This window comes from Mustela nivalis (assembly GCF_964662115.1).
Source record: "Mustela nivalis genome assembly, chromosome: X".
In the NCBI taxonomy this organism is placed as follows: Eukaryota; Metazoa; Chordata; class Mammalia; order Carnivora; family Mustelidae; genus Mustela; species Mustela nivalis.
In genome coordinates, this window is record NC_139040.1 from 124,376,574 (window position 1) to 124,401,498 (window position 24,925).

The following is a 24,925-nucleotide window of genomic DNA, read 5'->3' on the forward strand; positions in this document are numbered from 1 at the left end:
TCTGGTCGCAGCGGGAATACAGCCATCGGTTGTGGACCATTCGCCACAAATTCTCATCTATACTGGCGGTCCCTTCACAAAGCCCTTTCGGATCTCCTCAGCCCGATTCGGCCCTCTGCCCCCTCGTATTTGCTTTCCCTTCGCCACTCGGCCTGTCCTCCCTGGAGCTCAGCCAGCAGATTGGCTACGGACACGCCGAGATGAAATGAAACACTTCGGAAGCGGTGTGACCGCATGACTAGGTGTAATTGTAAAGTTGGTGATGTTTGGGGATCCCACCTCTCCTTTATTTTCTTCCTCCCTTCTAGTACATTCCATCACGTTGGGTCTTAAATGGTGATCTTCTCGGGCAGACTGTTACTACTTTAACATATAAGTGCACTGTGTCATTTCTGACTTTTATGGGCAACACTGGGAGTTATCAACTTTGGGACAAGGCAGGCTGCTGGTCAGTCCCGAAATACCTTCACCATGGAGAAAAGCTGACTTCAATTAACTTCTGGCTTCTCTGTAATTTTATACGCCAGGCTAGCATCACGAAGTGGCAAACACGTTCAGGAACCCCATCAAAACGCAGCACTTTGCAATGAGGACACAAACTATAACAGAAAGAAGTAGCACGATTTTATTGAAATGTGTTAGTACAGTGTTCGACAACCTCAAAATCCTATATCCTAAACCCATGTAAGCACTGCATCCGAACAGAGGCACGTTCTAACAGGAGCATCTGCACGCGGAGTCACACACTTTCGGCCGGAGCACGAGCAGCTCTGGGGCATGCGTATTTCTGCGGCTCCCCTGCTCGGCCCCACACACGTGAGTCGGACCCAACCGAGAGATCTGGTGGTTTCGCTTAAGGTCTGCACACCAGCAGCAAAGGCTAGAGTCTGGGGATGGGGCTGCTCCCGAGGGCTCCTTCGTCATCCTTGAACGGAAACCATCACAGAGTCGAGGGGGTCTACGTTGCTGCTGTGTGTGGCCAAGTCTAGTCGAATTAGTTAATGTATCAGAACTACTTGAAAAACAACAAAGTGAGACTAGAAGAGAGAGGCAGTTGTTAATTCAATCATGATCATGCAAATTTTTATCTGAAGATTATTCTGAAACAAGCTCTTAGACTTGAGAGAAAAGGATCACATTTAAATCAACTTTTTTCAGTCATGTTAATGTGTCTACGCTTGTATGCCAAGGCTGTCTACGTGTGCGTGTCTGTAACTACATTTTCACTGGTCTAGGCATAGAAATTCCAAGAAATAGATATTCCTCATTTATCAAAACTAAAAATTACATACATCTAAGGAGGCTCTTTACATTATCAAGTTAACTCTACCTAGAGAGAGTCAATCCACATTGCACAGCCAACTCTACCAGGCTAGAATACTACTTTCCTCAAAAGTCCATTTTAAGGAACAGCAAGACGTTCATCTCCGCAATGACCCAGACGATATTTTTTTACCTCGACCTCTGCTGTGGTGAAGTTTGAAACCTTAAGGACTGCTGTTCAAGTCCGTTACTGACTTCTGGATTTGGTTTTGCGACCTGCAAAATTTAGATCAATTTCCTCTCTTCGAGTTTTAAGATTCAGCAGAGAGAGGGACTGCTATTATTCTCAGGCTCTGTCTCCGCAGGCAAATCTCTCTTCTGCCACACGTGGGGAGGAACCTCACCGAGGAGGATGCTGTCAAGGGCCACGTGTGAGTAAAGCAAGCTTTGCCTCCACCATCGCTCTTGGGTCACCACTGGAACGCTACTGTCACAAAACAATGAATGCTTCCTTATCTCTACTTTCTCTGTAGGCCTTGCTTACCCACGTTCTTCATGGAATGGTTTTAGTTAAAATCATCAGTAGTCTAGCAGACTTGCTACTTCTGATTACAAAAGGCAAAAGAATATTAAAACAAAGGAGGTCATGTTTAAATATGCATTTGGTGGTACTCAACAGAAATTCACCTTTTTATTATGTCAAAAACAATGAACAGACCAGTAAATCTGAGAAGACTTAGGGGAGTCTTTGTTTTAGCGGCAACCCACAAAGTGAAATTATTGGAAAAAGACAAAATAAAAGCCGGAACTAACAAAAGGCCATAAAACAAGACGGCGGGACAGAAGAGCACAGCGTGAGTGGCCCCAGTGAGCCGGAAGGGTGTATCTTGACACTTCCTCAATCAGATTTACCGCTGCACATAATTCTGGAATTTTAGAACATGACATTGCAGGTAAGTGATGGTTATCATGTGCTTTTCAGAAGGGGCAATGAAAAAAATGCAGATTGACTCTGCTGTCTCATGTTTATCAGAAGGTAAATGTGTCAGTGGCCATCTTGGGCTGCTTAAATTCTGGCCAAATTAAGAATAACCACAATGGTTTATTTGAATCATGGTTACTAAGAAGAAAAAAATAAAGTAAAACCAAACTCAGGGTATTATCAATTTTCTAAGGTTCCCTCGGAAGTAAAAGGCTAAACTCTGTATACAGGGTTTCACCCCAATGTCCATAGGCATTATCCTTATTTACACAGAAGGCTTTAATCTGAAGTCGCCTTGGGCAACCTCGAAATACATAAACTATGAACTTTGGCGGTAGAATTCCATACTTGAAAGTTGTGGCCTCAAAGTACTGGCAAAACAAAGAAGAGGGTCACCTGTCGGGACAAGTCGGGATGACGAAATGTATCTCATTAACAACAGTTCACTCACGAGGATCAAACAGCCACCACCCTCCCCCGCCAACCTGGAAAGAAATGGTCTTGAGCTTGAGAAGGGGGAAACAATGCGTCTTGGAGGGTACAAGATGGGATGCTTTTGCATTATATCCTAGAATTGCTGAGTCCTAAAACTAAGAAGTCAGGCGAGCACGCACAAGTGGGCCGGCCCCGCGCTCCCCGTCGGGGGTCTAGAGCGGCACGTGGCTGAACAGGTAGGACACGGATTCACCGTTGTGTGTTCTCCGGATTGCCTCCGCCAAGATCATGGAGATATCAATAACCTGCAGGTCAACAGAAAAGGGGGACACCTCAGTCGTAGTTAGCGAAAACCACAGAAGCCACAGAGCCCAGAAAGGATTTCTCCAGCACACAGAGATGCGCGAGCACCAACCGCCCCCGCCGGCCGCCCCCACTTCGATCTTCAAGTTACCAACATGCGTGGGACTGGGGAAGCGAGAGTTCCAGTGCGAACACTCAAAGGCTTTTCTCGGGGTCCGTTAGCCAGAGACGTCCTTTTCTTGGGGTGTCTCTGGTTTAATTTTACGCAATCATGACATGGAAGGCTTTCCTCTCTCTCGGTTTCCAAAAATGCAGTGACTGCGTCACTTAAGATCACCTCACTCGGGTTAGCGCACTAGGTTTTCAGGGAAGGCCCAGGGGTAGTATTTTCAGCTTGCGGGCCAGGCTCAACTCAGCCACTGCAGTGTGAGAAGAGCCACGGACAATACATCGACAAATGAGTGCGGCTATGTTCCAATAAAACTTTATTTACAAAACCAGGTGGTGGGCCAAACCAGGCCCAGGGGCTGTATGTAGTCTACAGACTCGCAACTACCGTCAGTCAGGGAGGAAGATGAAAGACAAAGCTACTCTGACCATTTTCCAATGCTGCGCCCCCGCCCTGTGCCAAATGAACCTCGCTGCCACTGGACGGGTCAGAAATCACGAAGCGGGTCGCCCGGCTCCACCTTCTAGCTCTGCTGGTGACAATGGAGGCTTTTAGTGATGAAATGACTCGCCAAGGTTCCCCGCAGCCTAGAGCCAAAACCGGGGCTCAAATCCCTTCGGCACAGTTCCAGGCCATCGGTACAATCTGATCACCACCAACTCTCCGGCAGCCTCCCAAGTCAGGAAGGGCAGGAAGGGGCAAAGCTCTAAATATCCTTAGCACGGCCCGTTTTCTCGCCTCCATTTTTAAGAAATTGTGGGAACATACCCATAATGTGAGAACTGCCGCTCGCCCCGCCATTAACCGCATTCTCAGTGCTGTGCAGCCAGTCGCTGGCGCCCATTTCCAAAATGTTTCCAGCATCCCAGCAGCACCCCTGTCCGCGTCATGCGCCAGCTTCCCCTCCTCACCCCCCAGCCCCTGGCGACCACCACTCTGGTTTCCATCTCTCGACTGGACTGCTCTGGGCCCCTCAGAGAAGGGGGATCGTACGCCACCTGTCCTGTGGCCCGCCGCTTGCGCTGAACACCATGTTTTCAAGTTCACATGTTCTCACCTATGCCAGACTATCCTTCCTCTTTAAGGCTGATGCTGGACCCCACCTTGGCGGTCTACTCCCCTGTGGTAGGACTCCTGGCCGCTTCCACCTTCTGGCTACTGCGAAGAGCACTGCTATGGACAGACATGCGCAAGCTTTCATCCGCACACCTGTTTTCAAGTCTGGGGGTACAGAGCCAGAGGTGGACTCCTGGGGCATATATGGTCATGCTGTTCAGCTTTAGCCTGGCCTGTTTTCAACTGCTTTCCTGGTGTGGTTTGATCGGCTGACTGTTTCTAACTTGGACTTCCGCTGGTCCCAGCCTCGTTCGGACCCAGCGGGGATCGCGCCCTTGGTTAGGAGAGGCCACAGGCCCCCATGGAAGACTCGGGACTGTTTTCAGGATTGGACGGATGTTCCGCGCTGCTTGGTTCTGCCTGCCATATAGGAGTTACCTGAATCTTGGGACAGTGTCTCATTTTGTCCTCTTGTGGAATGGTGTTTGTGACGACAACAGCTTCAAAGGCGGCATTATTTATTCGGGAAATAGCTGGTCCCGAGAAGATCCCGTGTGTCAGGATAGCATAAACTTTGGTGGCTCCAGCCGAGAGCAGCCTGTAAAATAGAAGAAGGGGAAAGAAAAAAAAAAAAGAACAAATACCCTTGAAACATTCTCCCCTTAGTGTGATTTAAAAAAGCAAAAAGTGTGTTCCACAGAGAAAATCAGAAAACCAATTTCTCTTGCATTTATTAACCTAAAAAGAATCTTTTGAGGTATGCAGTGGCAAAACTCTTTCTGTCAACCTCGGCCTCGGGCCCCCGTAATTCTGTCCTGAGCAGCATCCCCGGCCTCTCCCTCCCACTTCCCCTCACTGGGGACAACCAAAACACGTTTCCAGGTGCTGTCAAATGTCTCTAGGGGACCCAAACGGCCCGTGGGTGAGAAGCACAGGGTTAAACTAAGAAAGCCAGACTATCATCATTTTGAGCTACAGTCAGTACAGAACAACTAGTGACACAGCTTGCATGGTTTTTGTTTCATACTATGTTGGAAACCCAGTGGGCACTGCCCCCCGCACGTCTCAAGTCAGGCCGGCCCCTTTGCAGGTGGCCGCGCCTGGCGGGGTGCGGCCCCGCTCTCAATCCTTCAATCCTCCTGGAGCCAGGGGCTAAGGAGGCTCGAGGGGAGGCCAAACGGAAGGAAGAAAAGGCCAGAAGGAGCCCGCAAGATGGCCTCTCTCCTTCTGTGCTGTTTTAGGGGAAGCACCTTCTCTGACCCTTAATATTTAAATACACAGAAAGCTCGTCCTTGAAAATGGAAACCAGGCCATAAAGGTCTGTGGGTTTTTTTCCTCCCGAGAAAAAAGAAATGGGCCTAGACGGTCCTTTGGTCTGAAACACCTTCTGCAAGCAGCCAGTGATAATTTGGGAACACCGGCCCGATTTTTAAAAGCTGCCATTTCTCCTTTCCTAATGAGATGCCCTCACGCTTGCCCACAGCATCCCTCATACTTGTCCGCGGCGTGACAGATGGTGCCACATGTGTCAGCCATGTCGTCCACGAGGATGGCCACGCGGTCCTTCACGTCGCCCACCAGAACCATCCGGTCCACTTCGTTCGCTTTCTTCCTCTCTTTGTGGATCAAGGCAAACTCCACATTCAGCCTGTCTGCGATCGAGGTGACCCTGTTTGAAGACACGGAGAGACGTGTCAAATCTTGTCCTTATGAAGAAAAGCGCTTGTCGTTCAGTGCTGTGTTCCGGGAAGGCAGTTAACCGACCACACTCAAGACAGCGAGGTCTTTGGGCCTCACTTGGAAAGCCAGGCCTGGCCTGGGACGCGCAGTAAGCAAGCCACGGGGAGAGGCATGTATTGACGTGGCCTTGCGTTCGTGGCAGCCGGTGGCGACTGCCGGGCGCCTGGCTAAAACTGGCTAAAACCGCGGACTGAGAAATCCGTACGCCACCTGTTAGTGTTCGTGCGACTCTTTAAAAAAAAATCAGAGACACGTGCTGAATCACCATACTATCCATCCGAAACTAATGTGACCCCACATGTCAGCCAGCTGAAATTTAAATAAAAATGTAAAAAAGAAGCATAAGGAAACAGCTGTATGTTTAACAGCATGAAAAGACAGTGTATATGAAAAACCAGTAAGGAAAAAAGATCACTAAGAGACAATTTAAATCAAGTTATTTAGAAACTGCGACTCGCTCAGTTTGTGGCGTAGCCAGTGGGGACAAAAGTCCCGGCTCACAAATCCACATAACACGACAGCGAAGGAGAACAGGCTTCCCTGCACCAGAGGCCTTGGGACTAGTAAACCGTGAGTTTCTCTGCTCATCTGCGGCAAACGCTCCAAAGTTGCCCACTCAGGAAGGGCTGGGCTGGCAACAGAGGGAGAAGGAGGCAGGCCAGACGTCTCCGTGCGCCCGTGGCGTGTGGCCACAAGCTCTTCTCCTCTACCTGCGCGAGACTCAATATATGTTCTTACCAAATGATGCTGACCCAGGGTATCACTCTGGATCTTACCCAGAAAAACCTAGAACAAAATATACAGTTTCCTTGCCATTTCTTCTCAACATGTGTTTCCATTGTTTTCAGAAGAAAACAACAGAAGTTCAATCTGAATCCGTTTCACCAAGTTCCCAGCCTGGTTCCGTGTTTACACCAAGGGTGAGCTCCCTTCTAAGGGTTTACTTGCCCTTCGGCAGTCAGCCCCACTGAGCTTCGGAGACTACCCAAGAGTGCCCTCTTGTGGCAATCCTTTTACCTGCAGCGAGTCAAGCTTCAAAGCTTTTAACTAAGGCAGCGGGTTCCAACGGGTCTGATACCCATCTGCTTTGGTGAGATGACTTCCATTGCATGGAGCAAAGATACCACTGACCACGTCCACTGTATGTATCACGGGGCATCTGTGCAGCGGTTCTGTCGGTTGGGGACCAGCTTACCCCAGAAGAGGAAGAAGCTAATGACATGTAGCAGAAACTTTGTGGAAAATGAAAGAAGGTGGGAGTAAAATCCACAAGAGCCGCTCCTAAAACGCTTTTGACAGAGAGATCACATGTAGGTAGAACAACAGGCAGAGAGAAAGGGGGAAGCAGGCTCCCTGCTGAGCAGAGAGCCGGATGCGGGGCCCGATCCCAGGACCCCGAGATCATGACTTGAGCCGAAGGCAGAGGCTTAACCCACTGAGCCACCCAGGCACCCCTGATTCTGCACTTTTAAAATCAAGGCTTGGGGTGCCTGGGTGGCTCAGTTGGTTAAAGCATCGGACTCTGGGTTTTGGCTCAGGTCACCATCTCAGGGTCCTGCTCGTGGGGAGTCAGCTTAGGATTCTCTTCTTTCCATCTTCCTCTGTCCCTCCCCTCCCCCACCCCTGACAAATAAATCAATCTTAAAAAAAAAAAAAACCCACACGCCAGGGTTGGCAAGTAGATGGGGGAATTTGGTATATAAGATGGTGTTTCAAATCAAAAGGGAAAAGATAGATTATTTAATAAATAGCTTTGGAACAACTAGATGGCTAGGGGTAGAAAAAGCTGGATTCTTCTTCACTCTTTAATCCAAAACAACTATCAGATGGAAGAAAAATTGGAACATTAAAGAGGAAAAAGGCAATTTGTCTTGAAATAGATGAAATCATGGAAGAAAAATTGAGAGACAGGTAAACCCTTCCTAAACCCAGAAGCCAGAACACGAAAAAATAAATGACAACAGAAGAAATGTTCCAAAAGTCCTGTAGAACATAAAAATACACAAAGAAACAAAGAGCTTGGGGAAGTATCCGCACTATACCCGCACGGAACAAAGGCACAGCCTCCTGTCTTCCAAGAACTTCTAACGATCCACAGCACCTGGGTGGCTCAGTCGGTTAAGCATCTGCCTTTGGGTCAGGTCATGATCTCAGGGTTCTGGGATCGAGCCCCATGTCGGGCTCTCTGCTCAGCGGGGAGTCTGCTTCTCCCTCTCCCTACTGCTCCCCCTGCTTGTGCTGTCGAATAAATAGAATCACTAAAAAAAAAAAAAAAAAAAAAAAGCAAATAAACCCCTAATGATCCAAAGGAAAAGGCCTCTAGCCAACATGACAAATGATCCTCATGGAAAAGACATGCCAGACCTTGTCTGTAGCAACCAGAATGAGCAGGAAAAGAAACCACATGCCATCTCTATCTCGTTCATAAAGCAGAAAAGGTCGGCCCAACTGCTATGGCAGCAGGCCTGGGGAGAAAGTCACAGGCATTCGTGCTTGGGAAGGTCAACCTGTCTACCTTTTCCAAAAGACCCAATTTTGTTCCTGTTCATGCAAACCAAAATGGCTCTTGCCCTAGGACTGGGCAACTGCCCTTCTAGAACTAGCTCATGTGTGCAAACATCCTCCAGACACAGTCAGGCCAGTGCTGCAGGACTGTGCTTAGGAGTACACACCACAGGACCTCCGGGCGAGGAACGGGGGGACTCGGTCAAGGGGTCCGGATGTATGCGCACCGTGGAATTATCGCTCAGCCGTAAAGAGCAAGGAAGTGGATTTACTGCATAGCTGTGGAATCATGGCCAAGACAGAACGAGGATGGTTCTTAAAAAGCACAGGGAAGAGGTGTGTGCGGCAGATTACCACTTGTGTCAACTGAAAAGGGGGATGTGTCTGAACAACAGAATTCTGACGCTGGGAAGAACGGAGGTGTCTAAAGAGGGAGATGGGGAACATGACCCAATTTGAAGTTCCGCGAACAGGACGCGTAGGCTGAGACTATATAATAAAAAATAGGGTCGGGATAGAAAAAGAAAAGGCAACAAGAGTCTGTGGCATCTATTATTCTTTTGGCTTATTAGCTTCCGGAGTAGTTTTTCCTGGTTAAAAACGAGGGACCAGGACGCCTGGGTGGCTCAGTTGGTTGAGCAATGGCCTTCGGCTCGGGTCCTGATCCTGGAGTGTCAGGATCGAGTCCCACATCGGGCTCCCTGCTCGGCGGGGTGTCGGCTTCTCCTGCTGACCTCTCTCCTTCATGCTCTCTCTCTAATAAAAAAATAAACTATTTTTAAAAAAATTAAAAAAAAAAAATCAAACGAGGGACCGCGTATTGCACGAGCCGTGCACACGCGATGTCTGCAGAGGCGGAAGGAGGCAGCGGCGGCCGGGGGGTGGGGGAGCGCCTGGCTAGCGGGCACGGGTCTGCTCTGCGGCGCGGACAACGTCCGCGAACTGGGGAGGGCGGCGGCAGGCACAGCTCCGGGACGGCGCCGACCTCCGCGGAGCTGCAGAACAGCAGGGGCGGATGCGAATCGTGTCTCACGAGCACCGCCACTAACAACAAGCTCCGTCTCGGGCTCACCTACCTCTGACCTGCTCGTCCGCCTCCGGCCTCCGATCGGGCCACTGCAGTCACCGTGTCCAAATGTAGAGTCCACCGTGTGACTTACTAAAGTGTCCAAGTAAAGGGCAAGCATTTCCAACAGACGGACAGACAGAGGACACTCTGCACACTTTGACCTGGAGGTCCCAGGTGAGGGTTTTGCCGCTGCCCGGCTTGGGTCTTCGCCTCCCAACTTTGTGCTACTGCCTTTGATGCAGTTGTGTCTCCTTCCTGGCAACAGCCACTTCCTGCCGCTATCCAGGGGGGCCGGGCCCCACCTCTTCATCCCCAGCAAGCCCTCCAGAGGGCCACTTAGCGCTCAGCTCTCGTGGGGGCTCTTCTAAGAATCAGGACCTCCGCTTCCCTGCGTGGGCTCAGTGACGGCTTTCTGGGCTACTCCTGAGCTTTTAAGTTCGATTCTAAGCCCCTCCGCCAGGCTACAGGCAGACAGGGGAGCCAAAAAGGCAGCTGCATTTTAAAGACATCCCGAAGCCCGACAGTCACTGGATACTCTCGCGGCCCATTTATCAGCTTCTCTGCGTCTGTGCTCGACTGACAGCCAGAGGTCTCTTGTCCCTCTCCCTTCCTGACGGAGACCCCTACACCTGGGCACTAAAGCGCCATGCCACCCAGTCTTCCTTTCCCAGATGGTCGCTGCCCAGAGTCCGCAAGCGTCCGGCCCGTATGGAAGCCACCTTCTACCGTCCTCGTCCTGCATTCTGAACTCTCGGTACTGACCGCTCCTTCACTCCCCAAGTCCGCGAAGCCCGCTAGATTGGCAGCTCGGCATGGCTTCCTGGTGCTAGTCCGGGTGTCCGCAGTCTGATGCTTCTGGTACCATGTCAGTTTCTGTCCAAGTCAGTCATCTGAGAGTCGGTGACTGTTCTAGAGACCTCTATGTGGGCGGTTAACACCAAAACACCAAAACGTCGGCCTCTTCCTGAACCTCATACCTGACCCAGGCCTTGGAAGCAGGGCTTTCAGCTCTTCTTTATTTCTTGGCTCTGGATCTTATGCCCCCTTTTCTTGTGCTCTACGGACACAGATTTCCTTTTGAAAGCTCCGTTCTATTTTGGCTTTCCCTGTCAAGGGTTTGTAGTAGGAAGGACTGGCTTAGTGTGTTGCGTTGTTAATGAAAAGCCTTCTTTTCCAGTTAGGCTTATTGCTCTTATCATCAGAAAAAAATTAACTTAAAGTAACACCTTGAGTAAAACACGTCCACTGAAAACAAACACATGCTTGTGTTTCTTGCACGAACGATGACATGCTAACCTCGAGAACCGCTCTCTACTCTGCAGGGGAAGGCTGCGGTCCCCGTCCTCGTCCATTTACACAATAGAGTGTTAAGTAATTTAAAACATGCTGCTTTAGTTAACGCATTAAAAAAAAATAGAACAAAAAGAAAAACCACTGTGCATTTGGGCTACCTTTTGGCTCCCCCGGCGTCAGGTGAAACGATGATACAGTTCCTCCACTCGGCGATGTTCTCGCGAATCCACTGCAGGACCGCGGGCTCCGCGTACAAATTATCCACCGGGATGTCAAAGAATCCCTAAGGGGAGAAGTCAGGGTCACACTGCAGAGTTTTTTGGGTTTTTGTTTTTGTTTTTACAAGATACCCTCTTTCATTATGTAAAATTTGAATTTTCTATTCAAAAGAAGTCTTTTCAACAGACTCCCTTTTCTGAATTTTAATACAATTAAAGCGAAAGACAGGTATGTTCCGGGTGCCTAGGTCAGTCCAATCCGTTATCTTTGTAGACATGTTCTAGTCTCTTAGGATTACCTATATTCTAAGCACTAGGAGAATGGCTCTGCAGGGGAATGGGGGAAAGGGGTCTGCTGTGTCTTAAGCACCTTATTGAAAGCCAAATGCTTCTCCGCATTGTATCACCGAGTAGGTGTAGTATCACGGGGCCTGTTTTATACATGAAGGAACTAAGTTGGGAAGGAGGTCAAAAACACATACCTGGCAACCCTGCCATTCTAAGTACCTTCGAGAAATGGAGATGGGAATGATAAAGTTTACTACCAAGAAGCCATTCCCCCTCCTGCACAACTATTCGGACGCACTGGCGGCAGACAGCGGAAACAACGGTTAAACTCTGTTTTCAAGCCCAGGAAAGATGAAAACCCAAGACAGCCGCCACATACGAACTCAAACGCGAGTCGCGTCACCCACTTCAAAAACAATTTAAGTTAATGCAGTTAGGATTTAACCACTCCCATTAAGCCCCTGGTCACAAGGGCAAGAAAGAAAATGCTGGAACCTGGATCTGAGAGGCATGCAGGTCCATGGTGATGATGTGATCGGCCCCGGCAACCGAGAGCATGTTGGCCACTAGTTTCGCCGAAATTGGAGCACGACTCTAAAAAATAAAGACACAGATTTTATAACAGGAAAAGAGAAGGGAAGAGATAACATTAATAAAATTAACCTAAGTCATTTAAAACTTTAATACTTCAAATTATTATTAATAACAAGAAAATTACATTATTAACCAAAGATAGTCGTTCCATTTTATTCGCCCAACATTTACTATTTCCATATATTGTTGCAAGACAATGTGCTTGATGCTGGGTAGAAAGAACAAATATCCAAGAAGCAAACCAAACACACACACGTAGCATCACCATCTGTGTTACACAGAATGATGAGGGTGAGGAACAAGAGGTCCCAGAGGAGAGGAGAGAGCATGGAGGGCACGGAGTGTAGAGAGACGGGTCAGGGCACGGAGTGTAGAGACGGGTCAGCAGAGGCCCCTTCAAAAACTGCTTTTAAGGTGTGGTCAGCAGAGGGGAGACCAGTGTTCCAGAGAGAGCAGCACGTGTGACTTCACTGAGGCCAACAGGTCACATCCGGGGACTGAAAGAAGCCCAGTGTGGCCACGGGCACTGGTCTGAGACTGGGGGTGGGGGGGAACGCTGGGAAGCGACGCAGAGGCCAGCCCCTCCTCAGGAAGAGCCCATGTGCCTCAGCTGGAAGCGTGTGCTGTCACGGATTAAACAAAAACCAGACTGAAGAAAGACACTGTACCAGGAATAAGAATTTGGTGTTTCAAGAAGGGATACAAGGTGATTTATTGACGCTGTCTCCTCTTTAACATTAACGTAACTTCTCTGCAGCTTTAGCTTCTACATCATAAACCCTGGACAATAATGGTCTAACTCAAAAAAAAAAAAAATTCAGACTACACAGACATAGATGAAACCTGGGAAAAGAGGTCAGCATTTTACTGTAAACAGTAATATTCTCATTCACCAACCCAAAAATATATACATATAAGCTGAAAAGATTTCATTCAGACTCACAGAATGTCATCAATTGCATCTCAAAAGTGAAACAAAAGACATTTCATTCACAGTAGTAAGAAATAACATGATCCCTATTAAATACACGCATATATTCATGTAAAAACGTACACAGGAAGGAATTACACCATAATGTTAACGGATCATTTGTATCTTCTCTTAACACACCATACTTTATTAAAAAACAAACAAACGGACAGAAACCTACTGCTTTATAATCTACTGGGAACATTAGGAATGGGAACCCTCACTAGTGGGAGTCCGGGGGTTTCGGGAGGGGGAGTTTTCATGCCCTCCCAACTCCTCATCCACTGCACACCCTAGACGAAGAGACGTCCCTGACCTTGCCCAGGGATACTACTCTGCCTTTCCAGCAGGAGGAACAAGTGCTTTCGTGGGCCCCAGGGAACAGCTCAGCCAATGAGAGGCCGTCACACTTTGAACTCCCAGGTTCCTCCAAGAGACTTGTAGTTCCTAAGCGCCCTTCCAACCTCCCCCTTCTCTCCTTCAAAAGCCTGCCTCTCTCTCCCGGCTGTCCTCCACCTTGCCTACAGTCTTGCCACACCTTGTTTGTTTGCAATTCTTCCATTCCCAATCACTGTCCGTTGCTGGGAAAGTAAGCGGCAGAGTCTATTTCAAGATCGGCATGACTTGGTGATCAGCCCCGATCCGGAGAGGCCCCGGGGCTGGTGAGCTAACAGGGGCGGTGCCCCCGAGCTGCTGGGGCTCACTGCCTTATCTACGACCCCGACCCCGGGGTTTTCAGGGGAAGCTTTCTCCTAGGATTTTGAGCTTCACGCCTTGTGTCTAAGCTCTCCGGGCTTTACTTGGGATCTGTGTAAGCCCTGGGTTTTGGGGTTTTCTGTTTTTGTCTGTACCTCTGACCGCACCTTTGACCTTCAGGACAATTCAGACTGTTCCTGATGGAACTGTGCAAGCTTCCGGTTTGCTTCCTGTCAGGAACGGGACTAATGAAACCGTAGCTGGGGTCCCAGGGGTCCCACATAAACCAGCTTTGGCTACCGGCTGCTGACAAGATCCGAAGGCGGAGAAAGGAGCAGTGGTGGAACAGGACAGAACTCATTTCCACCCGGAAGACAGCGGGACCGGTGTCTCCAAGATGGTCTCCAAAGTGCCAGATAAAGGTCTGGGTGTATATAAGGAAAATGTGGGAAAAGGCAGGTGGGCGACGAGTCAGATCGATCCATCATTTGCCTTGGGGTCACCTGTGGGGGGACTCGCCTGCCAGGAACAGCCCACTGCTCCAGGGGGTAATTTCGGTTCCTCTCAGGGGCTGCCGAGCCCTCAGGGTCTTTGGCCTGCGGGAAGAGATAAGCTGGCAAGGGAAACTTAATTAGAAAGTACAGACTCACGCCAGAATGGAGGCAGCGAGAAAGTCCTCCCGCAGAACCAGGCTGTTCCAGAAAAACCTCTAAGAAACAGGACCCAGTCATCAAAATGCTCTGAGGGCATGCTGCCGCCCCCCCCCCACCCCTCCACTGGGACTCCAGCCAGTTTTATGTTTAAAAACTATGGTCCCTCCAAACGCACATTTATAAATAAATGGACTGGCTTAACCAGAAGTCATTTAGAACTTCAATGGCCATTATGGGGAACTGTCAATCTTTCCGAACTTAATTTTCTCCAAGTTAAACTGGACAACAACCACGGTTCTCAAACTGAATGGGATTTCTTCTATTTTAATTGGTATTTTGAAGCTTCGAAACACTGTCAGGAATCTGAAATTGCCTCTTTCCGAGATACACTTTATACACTAAATGAGGCAAATGATTAAAAAGAAAAACCGGCTTCTGAGGCCTCTTCACCCTGCCCCCGGGTCCAAGGCAGCCACCTTGTGTTCAGGCCCCACCCCCTGGGCGCCATCTTCTTCCGGTATCTCTGTTCCCTCTGGTCTCCTGTCCTTTCCTTCCAGTCCTTTTGCCAAACCTTCCCTTCCTCAGAAGCTCCTCCACTCTCTCCTCTCCTGAACCAGTTAAAAAGTGCCCCTTTAATGTTCAGTCTTCCGAGGATCTAAACAGACCCTTAAGTTTCTTACGTTATCTGAACTAAGGCTGAACTTCCAGCCATGGTTAAAGAGTTTCCTGAAATGACTGGGACCCCAGAGGTTTGCTGAAGAATTTAACATAGTTATTCCAACTTACCACCCTGGTTTCTCAGATTTTTATCAACTAGTGCACATGCTTGTTGGTGAGGGCCAGGCCAAACACCGGACAAAACTAGCCCAATGGGAAAATCCTGAGCAGGATTTAGAAACAGACCCCTACCTTTTGGCAAGATGCAAGAAAACTCACTGGAAATCTCCACTGAACAATTATAATGGCTTTTCGTAAGCCTGTTGATGGAACAAAATTCAGGCTTACACACAAAAATTTGATAAAATCTGTTCGTGATTATTATAATCACCTCCCAACTGTCTTTAAAGAAAATTCTGGTCTTCGTTTGGATGATGAATCCGTCGAGGTAACATTTAACTCTATGCTTATTAATGACTACTCCAACTTCCCTTTTAGTTAAAAGGACCAGGATGGGATGAGAAACTACATCCACTTCAGATATGAGTAACCTGGGAAACCAGTTTGCTCGCACCCTAGATAACGCAACTAAGGGAAAAATGGCTAAAATGTTTGATGTTTAGCTCCAGCAAATGAAGTCCCCTAAACAAAACCGGAAGAGTAGTTTCTGCTATTATTTCAAAGAACCAGGACACTGGGAAAAGACTGTTACAAATATAAGAGCTTCAGGAGTCTTACAACGTCCTAATTCCCAAGGACAGGGGTAGAGAGCAAGATGGAGTCACTCATGTCAAGCATTGACGCCAGCAGTTCAGGGCACTGCAACCACAAGATATCACCAAGCCCAGCATCAGCTGAAACCCCAGAAATCGTAACGCGCAGAAGCAGAGGAGGTCTGCTAGTCACGCCCCCTAGGAGTTATCAGAGTCTCCAGGGTCCTCAAGACGGGTGTCCTGGGCCCCTGCTTGACCTGAGTGACTCCATCTTGCTCTCTACAACGGGGCTACAGGAAACTACAGGGGCTTTTCCCAATCCTCCCTCTAAGCAGCCTGCAGAAATTACTATTCAGGTTGGGCTAAGTCTGTGTCTGCCCTTACTGACACGGCGGCTATACAGCAGGCCCCGCCTCGGAGTACTAAAATGGCTCATAGAGTGGGTGGCCTCTGATCGATCTTGACAGGCTCCTCTCTCTGAACCTGCTCCCATCTGTCCAGGCCCTTTAAGAGATGCACCTGCTTTCTTCGACTGGGCCCAGATTTCTTAGAAAAATATGCTGGAAGCTGCTTTCTCGCAAAAGAGGAAAATAATTCTAGAATTTGACAGTAGTAACCAAGATAGCCAACTGGGGGAAATATATGACCTGTCGGCATCTTTTTTATGCGGTCTCTGATGGCACTTTGACTGACACCCCTTCCTGCCAAAAGCAAATGCTTCACTGTGACTGACCTATGTGGTGCATTTCATAGCACCCCGGTTGATAAGGACAACCAGTATTTTTACCCCTCAGAAAGAAAGGCAATGCACCTGGCTGGTGATGCCCCAGGGCTACATAGAGCCCTTCCTAACTTTTCCCAAACCTTAAAAGCGGATTGGGAGGATCCAGAGTTTTCGGCAGGTTCTACTTTGTCACGATACGCAGTCTGCTTCTGTCCCCCTTCTCAAGCCTCTTCACAGAAGACAGCACCCATCTGCTAAAACTTTTGGCCTTTAAAGGGACATCAAAGTCTCCAAAGAAAAACTGTCCTTTGTCCAAACTCCCGTTTGGTATTTAAGGTCTGTGATCTCAGAACACACACCAGAATTGGATCTGGGCAGACTCCGAGGGAACCTCAATGTCCCAGAACCTAGAACTAAGAGGCTTTCTCGAACTGGCTGGCTCTTGTGGAAACTAGGATTCCAAACCTCTCTCTCCCCGCCCAGCCTCTATGCCCTTTACTCAAACCCGACAAACCCAGCCCTATTTATTGGGAAACAGGGGCATGACACAGGCTTTGGGGCTTGAAAGCAAAGCCTAACAAAAGCCCCTGCCCCCAGACTTCCTAATTACCAACCTGCCTTTTTCCTCTTCTCATACAAGAGCTTCGGGAATGCCCCCGAGCGCCCACCCACAAACATCAGGCCAGAGGGTGACCCCGCCAGCAACCAGTGGCTCCACAGGCATCCGCCCTTCGCCTCAGAGCCACTTCTGCCACTGTCGCAGATGTAAGTCACACGGGTCCCACGAACCGTCCCCCGGCTCCACGCCACCAGGCGCCTCACCCCAGGGACACCCTCCTACTCCCTGTTCCTCCCAGTCACACTTTCTCACCGCGAGGGCCCTAACTCTGCCAGCCTCCCCCCTTGCGCTGACGAACCCCTCACACTGCCTCACGCTGGAGGCCGCCTTCCGACTGCCCATGACAATTCCCAGCAGACTCCTGTGACCCACGCAGACTTTCCAGGGATGACTGACGTTCTTACAGGACCAAACCGGCAGCCAGCACGCTGGGCGTGCCCTGCCCACTCCCTCTGAAGTCACTGCGTCTTGTTCCCTTTACCTTTAGCTACTTTTGCTACAACAAGGCTGGGTTATCCACTCTTACTCAAGCTTCTATTTTCGCCAAAGGCAAAACCACATACACCTACACAGACAGTCCGTGTGCCTCTGGGGCAGCTCAAGACTCTGGAATGTTACGGCAGCAACCGGGTCTCCATACTTGTAATGGGGATAAGATTAAACACGGCTCCCGTGTCCGAATTTACTGGGTGCTGTGCTTTTGCCGGCAGCTCTGGCTCTGAAAGTTCCCACATTCCAGACTCAAGGACATCGCCTTGCTGATACTTCCACCAAAAAAATGCTCCTCTCAAGGAGAATGACAGCCAGAGCCCTGGTGTGTTCCAAAGGCAGGATGTTCTTTCAAAGAACAAATTAGAAAAATTGACCAGAGGTGTGCAACAATTAGCCCCAGAAAAAATACTGGAAATCTAGTAACTGTTGCTTTGATGAAGAAAGCGAGCTCGGGTTTAGACCAAATAACCGTCGGGTCCTACCAGAAATTCCACTATTTGCACTACTTCCAGCTGTCCACGCACTAAACCATGGGTCTACTGACAGAATGAGAGCATTCATGAACCAATACTGACGGGAAATTTTACAAAGGTTGAGAAAACGTCTACTTTGCCTGCTCCACTTGTCCAAAATACAATCCTGGGAAACCTCTCCACACCATATCTTAATCCGCCTGGCAAATTAAATTGCCCAACGGACCACTGGAGGTTTGGCAACTAGATTTCATGGATACAAGCATGTTTTCATCATGGTTTGTCACTTTTCTCACTGGACTGAAGCTTCCCCTGTAAATATGCCAGTGCCTCTTCTGTGGCTAAAATTCCAGCAGAAAAAATGATTTCCTTCCTGGGGAACCTTTCTTGAACTACATACACAGTGACTGGGGTCCCCGCTTTACTGGTCAGGTGCTTCTCCAAGTCTAGGCACTGTGGCTAGCTTCACATAAATGTTTTCCACATCGTCCTTAATCCTCAGGGCTGTTCGAATGCACTAAGGACACCGTTAAGACTTAAGTGGCAAAATGTGTACAGTCCAAATGCCTGGGCCAAAGGCATGGCCACGAGTCCTTCTAGATCGCAGACCTTCCTGCTTTTGGAACTCATGCACTCTCGCGCTTGGAGATAATCCCAGGACGACTGTGCATTTGGCCCTGCCTCTTAGGACCCACACCTGATGCAAAGAAAGCTCTTCAATATCATAAAGGTGTAGTTGCTTCTGTTAAAAAAAAAAAAATCACCATTCTCTGGTAGAGCCAAGTCTTCACTGTGTACTCCCAGCAGACAAGCAATCTTACATCATCACCCTTCACAACCTGGAGAATTTGTCTCTCAGAAAGGACACCTCCAAAAAGATCTTTCAGCCTCGCCGGAAAGGCCCCAATTGGGAATGGCTCACTGACCCGTGTCGCCCAACTCAAGAACAGACTCCTGGATCCACATGGTCCCTCTAAACCAAACACCACCTCCTGACCGGACCTGCTCATCCTCAGAGGATGTGAGAGTCAAGATCCCCGGGACTGAAACTCAGAACACCTGGAGAGACCGCTTTCCCCAGCTCTCCTGACCTGGCCTGTAGACCTTCTATCTCTTTGATGGCAAGAAAACACCCTTGATCTGCATTGCCCAATCTCTTGCCGAAAGGGGGAAACCTTTTCAAACAGGAACAGCCTCATTAGGACCCTGTGAGCGTTTCTGAAGGGCGACAAGGTTCTGAATTCACAAGTCTTTCTTTTATCTCAACTAGGAATGGGCCCTGGATTCTTATCCAAATTCATAGTTTCTGAATTGGCAACTTTACAGACTATTAGTGGTAACAAACATGTTTCTAAATAGCACTTTTGAGATAATGCTGTTTTAAAATGTGCTTGCCGAAAGGGTCTGTTTTAACTATTGCTTCACGTTTCTCCGTGTACCGTGGCTTCCCAGATGCACTCGGTTACTCCGTGCACTGCGCTCTCGAGCTAGTTTGCGATTTTTATCTCCCAGCCATTTCAGGAGGCAAACGTGACTCCGGTGACCTTCAGAGGGAGAAACTTTTCTTCCCTAAATCCAAGTAAGAACCAATAAATATTTTCAGACGTAGGGTTCTGGTTGAGAGCTAACATACGGTTGGTTCTGTCCTGTTGGTTTGGACTGGCAACAGCTCCGCTGATGGAAAGCCACTATAATAGCTTCCAACTCCCACTTTCTTCCAATGGTCTTTCAGTTCCTAACCGCCCTCCCAACTTCCCCCTTTGCTCCTATCCTTCGTCCTTCAGACCTGCCGATGCTTTTTTTAAATTCTCAAATAAGCCTACCTTTTGCTAGTAAAATAACTGGCAGTTCTACTTTTCAGGTTAGTAACACATATGTAACACACACACACACACACACACACACACATTTTTTCCAACCCACAAGGAATGAGAAGAAACACCCCTAAATATTAACGGTACCTGTTTCCAGAAAGTGAAATTGTGGGAAAATATTCTTTTTTTTTTTTTTTTTTACATTTTTCAACTTTTTCAACTAACCACAAACTAAAATTCATGTTTTTATCGTTTAACTCCCTGTTCTGTTCCACACTGCCTTTAGGATAAAAAAGACCCCGACTTTGGGACATCTGGGTGGCTTAGTCAGTGAAACATCTGCCTTTGGCTCAGGTCATGATCCAGGAGTCCTGGGATGGAGCCCCGCACTGGGCTCCCTGCTCAGCGGGGAGCCTGCTTCTCCCTCTACCCTTCACTCCACTTGTGCTTTCTCTCAAATAAATAACTAAATCTTAAAAAAAAAAAAAAAAAAAAAGAACACCCCAACCAGCCTGACTCCAAGGGTCTTCCCTGCCGTCTGCACTGGGCCCACTCTCTCCCTCTTCTAGAGAACAATTCAAGCCTTGCCGTCTACACCCACATGTCGGTCTCACTCCCATGCCTCTGCTGGGCCACACTGCGTTTGACCCTCCCCATCTGGTTCAAATCTCTAAACGTTGGGACACTCTTGAGAACTCCGGAGAGAAATGGTCTGTCCATTCTAAAGAGATGCTGCATAGGCTGATCACTTGGCCACTATGGCTGAGGACCGCCTCAGGCCATCTGCTGAAAGACTGACATTAGAAGACCTGAAGTGTACGGACGTCATAGTTCACAACTGGACCAGGTATCTCTCAAGGGCAAACGACTGGTTCAGAAGATTTTCACATCCTCTGGAGCACATGGCTCGGGACCGTACACACCACAGCTCTTCAGTAAATATTCAACAACAGATTCTCAATCCCATCGCATTTTCAAGGCTTAGTGATTTGCCTCGGTGACTGCGAGAATTATTCAGTCTAACACGATTTCAGAATAATTCAAAGAACAAACTGACCATGGAGACTTCTTTGTAATACAATCTGATTCTCAATGCTCATCAAACTGGGGCTCTTCCTCTGATTTTATAACTGGCCAAAACATTCCTCTGTGGCATCGAGCACGTCCCACTTCTGAGATCCAAACCCCAGGTAATGTCTAAACTCATACTTTCGGAGATTTCCTTCTCCAGATCTTGTTTAAGAATTTGTGTTCTGTACCATGACTTTGGCTCAAGACCCAACCGATTCCTGCAGGAAAGAGGATCTTCAAATTAATGGACTTTACAGCCACAGGATAATAATTTATATGACATTTCCACAAAGGTGGCATCCAGGTACAGCGACCAAAAGTAAAACGTTCAACTCCCCTTATGAAACACGGAAAAAGATCAAACATTTGGTGAGCCAGCCCAATCATGAAAAGACTCTCTGGATATTCTAGATCTTATTCAATGTATCGGGTGCCATCCTGCTAGAAATGTACATTGGATGAACTTTACAAATTTATAATATTGGAGAAACCAACGTCAGGACAAATGTTCTCAAGGTTTCCAGTTAAAAACCCAAATGAAACAATTGGATAATTATTTGAAATAACTGAAATTGAAATTTCCATAAATAATATTTCGATGAAATTAAAATAACTGAAAAGAACATAACCTTGAAAATGATCGGGGAAAAAAAGCTGCAAGTCTTGTACCCTCTCAGAACTAACGCTTTCCAGCTATGCCCACGTCATACTGTCTGCACCAGGGAAGGGAACTGGCCGTTAATGACTGCCAACCAGCGCGGGCATCAGCCAGCCGCGGCCGGTGAGACCAACCAGCCTGTGGTCTGTTTTTGTACAACCTGTGAGCTAAGAATGGCTTTTACCTTTTTCAGAGGCTGAAAAACAAATGAAGAACGTTTTGTGACATTTGAAAAGCATATGAAATTCTTACACCAGGGGCACCCAAGTGGTACAGTCGGTGAAGCGTCTGCCTTAGGCTCAGGTCATGATCCCGGGGTCCTGGGATCGAGTCCACATACTGCTTGCTTCTCCAACTCCCTCTGCCCACCCCCCCCACCCCCGTTTGTGGTCTCCCCCAAATAAACATATAAAATCCTAAAGAAAAAAACAGATAGGGTGCCTGAGTGGCTCAGGCACTTAAGTGTCTCCTTCGGCTCAAGTCATGATCCCAGGGTCCTAGGATCAAGCCCCAGGATGGAAACCTGTTCTGAGGGGGGGCCTGCCTCTCCTTCTCTCTCTCTCTCTCTCTCTCTCTCCTCTCTCTCTCTTCCTGTCGAATAAATAAGAAAAATCTTTAAAAAAAATTAAGGAAAAAAAGAAGTAATTCCCATTCCCGCATCCATAAACAAAACTTTACTGGAACACAAACAGATACCCCTTTGCTTACGTATCATCTATGGCTGCTTTTGTGCCAGAAGGGCGGAGCTGACCTTGTGGAAGAGATCTGGTGGTCCACCAAGTCTTAAAATTTGACACCTGGCTCTTTTTGGAAAAAAAATCTGCCTACCTATGTATTTGCTGTAGGCACAGCATGTCAGAAATAGTAGCAAATGCTATCCTTACATTTACAGATGAGAAAACTAAACACACACAGAGTTTAAGCTACCATTACAAAGAAAGGACGAGCTGAGTGAATCATGATGCTGAAATTCAAACCTGAGTCCGTTTGTTTCCAAAGCTGTAACCCCAGAGTTCAGGCAATGCGACACGATGCGTTTTACGACTCATACTACGTCACCTTCCCTTCTCCAGGACGGCACCGCATGTGCTGACGCGTCATGATTTATGAAACCATTCCTTCACTGCCGGAACTAGGCCCTGGTTTCTTGCACATACCAATGAAGCCAAAAATAAAATTTTACAGATGTACGGGGCTTGCTTAAAAAAAGAAGCAGTAAGATTCAAAATAAAGGTTTTTTTTTTTTAAATAAAGATTTTATTTATTTATTTGACAGAGAGAGACACAGTGAGAAAGGGAACACAAGCAGGGGGAGTGAAAGAGGCAGAAGCAGGCTTCCACTGAGCAGGGAGCCCAATGCAGGGCTCGATCCCAGGACCCTGAGATCATGACCTGAGCTGAAGGCAGATGCCCAATGATGAGCCACCCAGGTGCCCCAAAGAAGCAGGTTTTGAATATGAATAAAAGCCTCTAGCTTTTTCTGGGCTTCTCTGCACATAACTCCATAAAGGTCAATTACCCTGGATTTCCTTGTGTTTCAGACATCACAGGCTGCACTATCCTGCGGGAAATAACAGGACAAGAGAAACCAGGGTTTGGGGCGTGCGGGGGCGGGGAGTCGGGCAGGGGATGCACGTGTGGCCCATGCCATCCTGTCACATTCCAACACTGCACGGCCTTCAGCCTACTCTTCAGTGCTCTTCAGCAGAGCACAAAGGGGGAAGAAGGGTTTCCCCCTCATTCTGGGTCTCAGCTCAGCCCAGTTACTGATAAACACAGTTTGCTCACAGGCTCGGGCCATTTCTCTTAAGCATTTGCCTAGATCCCTTGATACTCGCACTTCAAGAGGGAAAATTCACGGAGGTAAGAAGCCAAGTGAAGACACAGACAGGTTGGAGGGATGTGGCCTCAAGCGAAGGAACCAGGCAGCCTCTCCAAGCCGCAGAGGCCAGAAGGATCCTCCCCTAGGCCTCCAGACACACCTGGCTCTGCCACACTGTGATTCTTGACCTCTGGCCCCCAGAATGGTGAGACATTTCTGTCACTCTAAGTGACCCCCAATCCCCCACTTAGTCATTTACTACAACAGCAACACAAACCGAACACAGCCCTCCACCATTCCTTCTCTCCTCACCAGTTTTCTCTGACAAGAAGCCACACAATTTCTGCCCTCAGGGCTCCCTCTGCTGCTATCTGTGTGGCCTCTCAACCCTGCGTCCACCTCCCTGCGTGGTTGACAATGAACGTCTTATCTCCTCCATCAGCAGTTAAGCTCGGAAGTCTGGAACTGTCTGATGCGGGTTTAACACAAAAACAGCTACCAGGTTGTTTCCAAGAAACACACTTAGAGCAAAGTGATTCGTGAAGAGGGAAGGGAAAGAAAGACAGGTGTTCAAAAGGGTCCTGAAAGGAATACCGGCCCCAATGACGGCCAGTGGGAACCAGGACAAAGAGCTGGTGAGAAGCCACGCCCGCACCGCCGGCTCGTGGGAGAACTGCGTAGGGCGGCAGGGGACACTGCTGGCCAGCAGTGGCCACATTCCCCCTAAGGTGGGAGACAGGTCCCTGCCAGGGGCCAGGGCCAAGCAGGACTAGTTTCTCTGCAGGAAGAAGACTTTGTTAGGAAAAAACATGAGCAACAAAGTTTGAAAATGCCACCCTGGAAACAGACTGGATACTTACAAACAAAAACCGTAAGAGTGTCCACAGGTATCGGTTAAGGAGAAGTTAGGGCTCCCCTCCCCGGGGCAGTGGGCCCATGGAACAATAAAGGGAATCAGTTACTCAAGAAGATACAATCCCCTATCTGAGCACCAAATGCCAAAGCCACGAGAAGTGAAAGGAGAACCTGATGGCAAATGACAGAATACAGAACTCGCTAAGCCTCTTGCTACACGAAAGAGAAAGAGCAGAGTATCACTGGCTCCTTTAGGACATGGACAAAAGTGAAGATGTACTACAAGGCTACAACATACACAAACGGAACAACAGACTGTGCTGATGGGACAAAAATCAATAGAAATTCTGGAGAAAAAAATGCACAGAAAACTTTCCAATCAAGTTAGAATAAAAATTGCTTCCTAAATAACAAGGGGGAGGTTATGTGCTTCACGGCAACCTATGTGACCTAAAGGTTTTGGGGGCCCTTAGCTAAAGCTCCATCACCGAGTGATACATACACAGTCACAAAGTCACACACTCACGCAGGTACTGCTCATGAACCAATAATGGTTTTTACATGACTGAACAGCCAGGGGGAAAATAATCAAAACAATATTTCACGGCATGTGTCAATTACATGAAATTCACATTTCACTGTCCATACATAAAAGTTTCATTGGAATACAGCCACACCCATTATTTATATATCATCTGTGTCTCTGAGATACACCAGAGTTCAGCTGCTGCCACAGCGACCATACACCCCTTTATAGAAAGTTTGCCAACCCGGTCTAATCCATGCACGGTAA

General features: G+C 48.2%; 1 protein-coding gene across 6 annotated transcripts in view; it reads right to left on the bottom strand.

Annotated features, from left to right (window-relative positions):
• Positions 1-602: 602 nt before the first annotated feature.
• Positions 603-24,925, bottom strand: part of PRPS2 (phosphoribosyl pyrophosphate synthetase 2) — a 65,216-nt gene continuing 40,893 nt past the window's right edge. For all 6 annotated transcript variants that reach the window (XM_082717105.1, XM_082717106.1, XM_082717104.1 and 3 more), the window contains 5 exons: positions 11,817-11,915; positions 10,974-11,098; positions 5,704-5,877; positions 4,647-4,806; positions 603-2,985 (listed from right to left, as the gene is read on the bottom strand). In XM_082717105.1, coding sequence (XP_082573231.1) covers positions 2,893-2,985; positions 4,647-4,806; positions 5,704-5,877; positions 10,974-11,098; positions 11,817-11,915 — 651 coding nt within the window. In that variant the 3' untranslated portion in view covers positions 603-2,892. The remainder of the gene's footprint in view (positions 2,986-4,646; positions 4,807-5,703; positions 5,878-10,973; positions 11,099-11,816; positions 11,916-24,925) is intronic.